Raw genomic sequence first — 6,450 nt, forward strand, 5'->3', positions numbered from 1 at the left:
GGGGGAAATTTTCAATATATGTTGCAAAAGTCAAGTAATCATATGTGGGACACATTGGCAATGAGGTGTGATGGTTCTCCTAAACCACAATGAAAGGGATTAACGTTCTTTTCTCTTCTCCTCAGACATACAGAATCACACACTGCGGAACTACAGGAGTGACTGACCTGGTCACACGCGAGTGTGAGGAGATTCGAGACCCTGTCGAGGTGTTTGCACAACAGAGACATTTTTAGTGGCCCAGTTTCAAGCTGGACATGGCGTCATCGCACAACCAAGGACACTGGTCCACAAAAGACACTCTGAAATTACTGGAGGGCATGGAGGAGAACCTGCCACCCAACGACCGCCGAGCATTCCACAAAACACAGGCAGCTCTGGACTGGGGGAAAATAGCTTTTGCAGGTTTTACAGGCGAAACGTGCAGACTCAAGTGGCAGGAGTTGTCTCACGAACTGAGGAAGGTGCGCACACTGTCAGAGTTAGTGAAGGAAGCTAAGGAACAGGTGGAGCAAGGCCAGGCCAGCAGGAAGTACAAGAAGCACCCCGACTTCCCCAAAAGGCCCCTGACAGCCTACCTGCGCTTTTTCAAGGAGCAGAGGGCCCAGTGCCTCCGGATGCACCCTGAGCTCAACAACAAGCAGCTGGCCCGAGTCCTGTCGGAGAAGTACAGGCAGCTCCCGGAGCAGGCCCGGCAGAGGTACGCGCAAGAGTTCCAGAAGGAGAGGGAGGACTTTGAGAAGAAAGTGGCTCAGTTCCGGGAAGAGCACCCCGACGTCGTCCAGCGTGCTGGGCGATCTGGGGTGCCCGCGAAGCACCAAGGCAGAGTCCCCACAAAGTTGCGAGGACCAGCGCAAAAGGACAGCGCTCGTCCAGAAACGGATGGACGGCCCGCCGCGCGGAAATCTCTGGCCGAACCCGCGAAGCCCCCCATGAGCGGCTTCCACAAGTTTCAGCAGGACTCGTGGTCGAGCGGGGAGCTGTGTTACCTGCCCGTGCGGGAGCGCATGGTGGAGATTGGCAGGCGCTGGCAGCGTGTGCCCCCGAGCGTGAGGGGGCGCTACCAGAGGCAGGCCGAGGAGATGCAGCAGCAGTACTGGGTGGACCTGGACGCCTGGCTCAGGACTCTGTCGCCCGAGGACTACGCTGCCTACAGAGAGGCCCAGGCCACGTGCGGGAAGCGGAAGTGCACCATGGTGACAGATGGCCCCAGCCCCAAGTTCATGAGAAGAGATCCCCAGCGCTCCTCAGCACAGGAGCTGCCACAGCTTCCCAGGGACGAGCGGGGGCCCCTGCCTGCGGGGTCAGACTCCTCAGACACCACTGTGGTCCAGGAGGGGGGCTCCCCGACACCAGGCGAGAGGGGGATGGGAGATGGGACCCGGGCCCAAGGGACCAGCTCCTCAGATCTCCAGGGCAGTGGAGATGAAGAAGAGGCCAACAGGAGCTCTGAGGACAGTCTGTGTGATTCATCGTCCTAAGGGGAATCCTCAGACTTAGACTCTATTTGAGACTGTTCTCCTATATTGTCCTATCACAACCCTCCCAGTCTGAAGTCCTGGGAATTTCTGTTAGACGGAGGGGTTTCTTAGTGAAATATTACTTTAGTGTTTCCTTCTAAATAAATATTTATTGGCATATAATATTTTCAGCCCTTTTATTTTTGTTGGTTTTTATTTTTTTTGCCTGTGTGTTGTGTACTGCGTGTGGTGTGCTGTTGGTGTGACTTGGTGTGTGTGGCATAGGCGTGAGAGTATGCACATGTGCACCATCCATACATTCATACATCAATACATTCTCTGCCATCTTTTAGTTTCCTTAATCGAGAGCACTTCCCTTACTCCCAAACTGCCATTTTTAGTCAAATTGACTATTAACCTTACATGTTTCTCTAGACTCCATACCCCCCCTCCCTCCATGAATGTCATTACACCTTATGGTAGCTGTTTACAGGTATGCCTGGGAATTGGACTAGGGAACCTCAAGCCCTCTCAGGCCTTCATGTTTGCCCAGTAAGTGTTCTTTAGTGTTGAGCTTTCTCCCTCACCGTCCGACTTACATTTATTTCTTGTACTTCTGGTTTCTTCAGAGTTTTTTTTTTTTAATATGTTTTTATTCATTTTTCATTTATTTATTTGAGAGCGACAGACACACAGAGAAGACAGATAGAGGGAGAGAGAGAGAATGGGCGCGCCAGGGCTTCCAGCCTCTGCAAACGAACTCCAGACGCTTGCGCCCCCTTGTGCATCTGGCTAACGTGGGTCCTGGGGAATCGAGCCTTGAACCGGGGTCCTTAGTCTTCACAGGCAAGCACTTAACCGCTAAGCCATCTCTCCAGCCCTCTTCAGAGTTTTAAGGATGCAATATAGAATGTGCAAAGGCCTGTTAAGAGATACCAGTGACAAATTCTTGCCTAGCAGAAATCAGGCCCTTCAGGGACTGCAGGGGGATAAAAACATTTTCAAGGCACATGGGCATGGAGAGATGTCTTAGAGGTTAAGGTGCTTGCCTGTGAAACTCATGGACCCATGTTCAACTCTCCAGGTCCCATGTAAGCCAGATGCACAAAGGTGCAAGGTTGCACATGTTCACTAGGTGGTACAAGCACTTGGAGTTCGAGCGCAATAACTGAGACCTTGGCATGCTAACTTTCTTACATGTGCTCTCTCTATGAAAATATATGTAAATAAATAAAATTAAAATAAAAGGGCTGGAGAGATGTCTGAGTGGTTAAGTGTTTGCCTGTGAAGTCACAAACCCTTGTTCAAAGCTTGATTCCCCAGGACCCGCATTAGCCAGATGCACAAGGGGGTGCAGTCCTCTGGAGTTCGTTTGAAGTGGCTGGAAGCCCTGACATGCCCATTCTGTCTCTCTCTGTCTCCCTCTCTCTCTCTTTCTCTCTCTCTCTGCCTCCTTCTCTCTGACACTCTCAAATAAATAAATAAAAGTAAAGAAACAAAAAAATAAATAAAAGAGCATCTGTAAAGGAACATATTGAGTTCCAGGTTTATGAAAGTCAAGTAGAGGGTCTCTAGAGGGTCTCTCCCTTCCCTCTTGGTGTTCTAAAAGATAATACAGTTTTACATGTCCTGGCTAAACTGTTCTATTTCCCTCTCATGTCCCCTCTGCCTTAGATAGGGTCTCACTATGTAGCCAAGGCTTACCATGAAATCTTTTTTAAAAGATATTTTGTTTATTTTTAAGCAGAGAGATACAGACATACAGGGAGATAGGGAGAATGGGTGTACCATAGCCTGCAGCCACTGAAAACAAATTCCAGATGTATGTGTCATATTGTGCATCTGACTTATGTGAGTACTGGGGAATTGAACCTAGGACCTTAAACTTCACAGACTATCATATTAATCTTTGAACATCTCAGTATGCAAAGAGGCTGGCCTGATTCTCTTTCCTCAGTTTTTCTTGTGCTAGTAATACAGGTGTGCACCTCTACACACAACTCATGGGGATCAATTTTCTTTCTTTTTTGTTTGGTTTTTCCATATAAGGTCTTGCTGTAGCCCAGGCTGACCTGGAATTCACTATATAGCCTCAGCGTGGCCACGAAGGGTTTTCCTTTTCTAACCTGAACTTTGGTTGTTCTCATTAATGAACTGAACTGAGAGGTGAGAAAAGAAAGGAAAGTTAAGGAAAAAAATCTAGGATCTTTGAAATCTCTGTAGTGATGTAAGAAATCTGCTCAGTAATCAGTAGTAACACTAATGATGCCTTCAAACTGGAGAGAGCTCAGCACGTCCCTCTACTTGTGATTCATCTGTTTCATTACACTTAAGTCTCACCAGAATTATACAATGGGACTTCTAAGTTGTTTTTTTTTTTATCATGTGTAATCGATGGGATTGCAAAGTGAGAAACAATCATTTCCAATCATTGCTTTGAAATGGGCATACATTACCAGTGTAAAAACATTCAATTTCTTTTTTAAAAGTTTTTTGTTTATTTTTATTGACTTAATTGAAAGTGACAGAGAGAAAAAGGGAAAGGGAGAGAGAGAGGGGAAAATGGGTGTCCAGGGCCTCTAGCCACTGCAAACAAACTCCAGATGTGTGCACCCCCTTGTGCATCTGGCTTATGTGGGTCCTGGTGAATGGAGCCTCAAACTGGGGTCCTTAGGCTTCACAGGCAAGTGCTTAACCACTAAGCCATCTCTCCAGCTCAAAATATTCAATTTCTAAATGCCCCAGCCAGCAGGGAGTTAAACAAGGACCTGAGGGGAAATTAGCCTGGATGGGGGACAAGAGACACAAAGAAGGAGACCAAGTCTATATTCTGATCAAGGTCTCAGATTTATTCAGGCAAGCATAAGCTTATATACAGAAAATAAAACTTTCTAGACAGTGCCTACATGCCTAAAGTCTGCTCCACAAATGCCTCTGTGTCTGAAGACTGTTTGCCAAGACCATACAATAAGGCCCCTGTACCCAGAGATCCAAAAACAACTGCAGTTCTCATAGTCAAAGAGCAGCTACAGCTCCCAACATCTCCTCCCTTCTTTTATACAAAAGACGGGGAGACCGGCTATTCAGCAGTGGGCTTTAACCAACTGGGGGAGTATTGACCTGACACCTCCTGTGGGCTGTTATTTTTTCATCCCACAATCTTGGCCCTTGGTACCTTTTGGGGAGGGGAGGCAGGGCCTATATGATCATAATAAGTGTGGTACCAACCTCCATGCAAGTCAGGTTTTTCTCTCAGGGAATTCAGAAGCAGTCAGAAAAGGACCTTCCCTTGTGGTGCTTTGCCCTGCACCCACGTTGGTGCCCGTATCATACTCACTTTATTGTGAGCCGATATGCATAGGTCTGGATCCTATGCAACTCCTAAAGGAGGGGAGTCAAGGACGTATTCTATAGTGCATAGCTTGGACCTCTGCGTGAACATTCACAACAGATTTCATTAGACACTTGAAGAAAATAGGCAATAGGCATAAGAGAAGCAGAAGGCAAACTCCCACAGCTGCAAAGCTGCCTATCCAAGAACTTAGAGTCCCAACCAGGCAACACAGACTTAATTGCAGCAAGTAAATCATTAGCAACTTTGGTGGCATCAAAGTCAAGATGACTGTTTTGTATAGCTAAAATTTTTGAATGTAAACTAACCAAATCTAATGATATGTTATCATGGTGCCAAATTCCTTCCAAGTGCATTTTGACCTTTACCCAATCTTTATAACTAGCATTGTAAGTTTTAGAGGTGATGCAGATCCATTGATAATCCACATGGCATTCTAATCGAGCTCTAATCTTCATTCCTTGAATTTGCTCTCCTAAATAGGTCACTACATCAAATAAAGCATCTATTTCTTCTTCTAACTTCTTGTCTATGGTAACTTGAGTTCCCAAAGCAACAGAAACGTTCTTAGCTAGATTGTTGACAAAGTGTGCAGTATGAACTTCTTGTGTAAGAACAACAGCAGCAGTAGTAATAGAAGCTAATAATGTAATGAATGCAACAATCCCAGCAATAACTAAACCTACAACTCTCTTTTGTCTAACTTAAACTATTTTTAAACTCCTCTAGAGTTTGAATACCTTTGTCAGAATACCAAGGCTTTGAAAGATTGACAGGAATCATAACAAATTCAGGTTGTTTGACAATCATTACAGTTCCAGAAATCATGAGAAATACAATTGGACAGACTACAATTATCACAGGTAACATTAAGCATTTCCTCAGACCAGTGATACCAAGTAATATTTATATTCCCTAACATCAGGGCATAAGGTGGGGTAACACAGGCCATAACAGTTACCTTTGGAAGGCTATTTGAATCATTGCTGTCAGATGTAACCTTGATACCTCCCATAGCAGCAGCAATTTTCCACACAGAAGTTTGCTGATGTCCATTGTCTGATCACCACGATCCTGAGGACAGTCCAGTGGCCCAATCATTAACCCATTCAGTTTTACTGTCTATAGAGTCTGCTGATCCTGACCAGTCCTTAACATATCTAGTAGATCCAGAAACATTATACCTGATAAATTTTTTCCCTACACATTTGCTCCAATGTATAGATTTATTGAACCAAGGTGTATTTCCTTCACAGGGAATAAAGTCCTCTGGTGGACTATCCCCTGTAACCTGATTTCCATAGGGAAGCCAAATAGAAATTCTGCTTGTTTGAATCTGCTTTATCTTCTTTGTACCTTGTACTTGCTCTTGTACATGCTTTACAGTAATGTTTCTTTCCTTTATTTCAAAACATCCCACTATGCTAGTCTTAGAAAAGCATAGTGGAATACCTAGACCACGCCCTGAATATGAACTCATAATTACTTGATGTAATTTTATATTTTTACTAGATGGCGTACTTAGCAACCGAGTGTTATTGACTAGAACTATGATTTCTTTTTTCTCCCTAGTCACTGGATGTAATATAGGAGGATCAGGAACATAGGTTCAGTAAAGTTCACTGTAAGCAAGATGTA

General features: G+C 45.1%; 1 protein-coding gene across 1 annotated transcript; it reads left to right on the forward strand.

The window, feature by feature from the left end:
- The first annotated feature begins 257 nt into the window (after positions 1 to 257).
- LOC123459469 (upstream-binding factor 1-like protein 1) lies at positions 258 to 1,481 on the forward strand. Its single transcript, XM_045146092.1, has one exon. It carries the CDS (start codon positions 258 to 260, stop codon positions 1,479 to 1,481), a length of 1,224 nt encoding a protein of 407 aa, XP_045002027.1.
- The last annotated feature ends 4,969 nt before the right edge of the window (positions 1,482 to 6,450 follow it).

The sequence above is a fragment of the Jaculus jaculus genome, chromosome 3, assembly GCF_020740685.1.
Source record: "Jaculus jaculus isolate mJacJac1 chromosome 3, mJacJac1.mat.Y.cur, whole genome shotgun sequence".
Lineage (NCBI taxonomy): Eukaryota > Metazoa > Chordata > Mammalia > Rodentia > Dipodidae > Jaculus > Jaculus jaculus.

Coding starts and splice junctions, on each gene's coding strand:
- LOC123459469 (XM_045146092.1), top strand. CDS start 258: ATGGCGTCATCGCACAACCAAGGACACTGGTCCACAAAAGACACTCTG.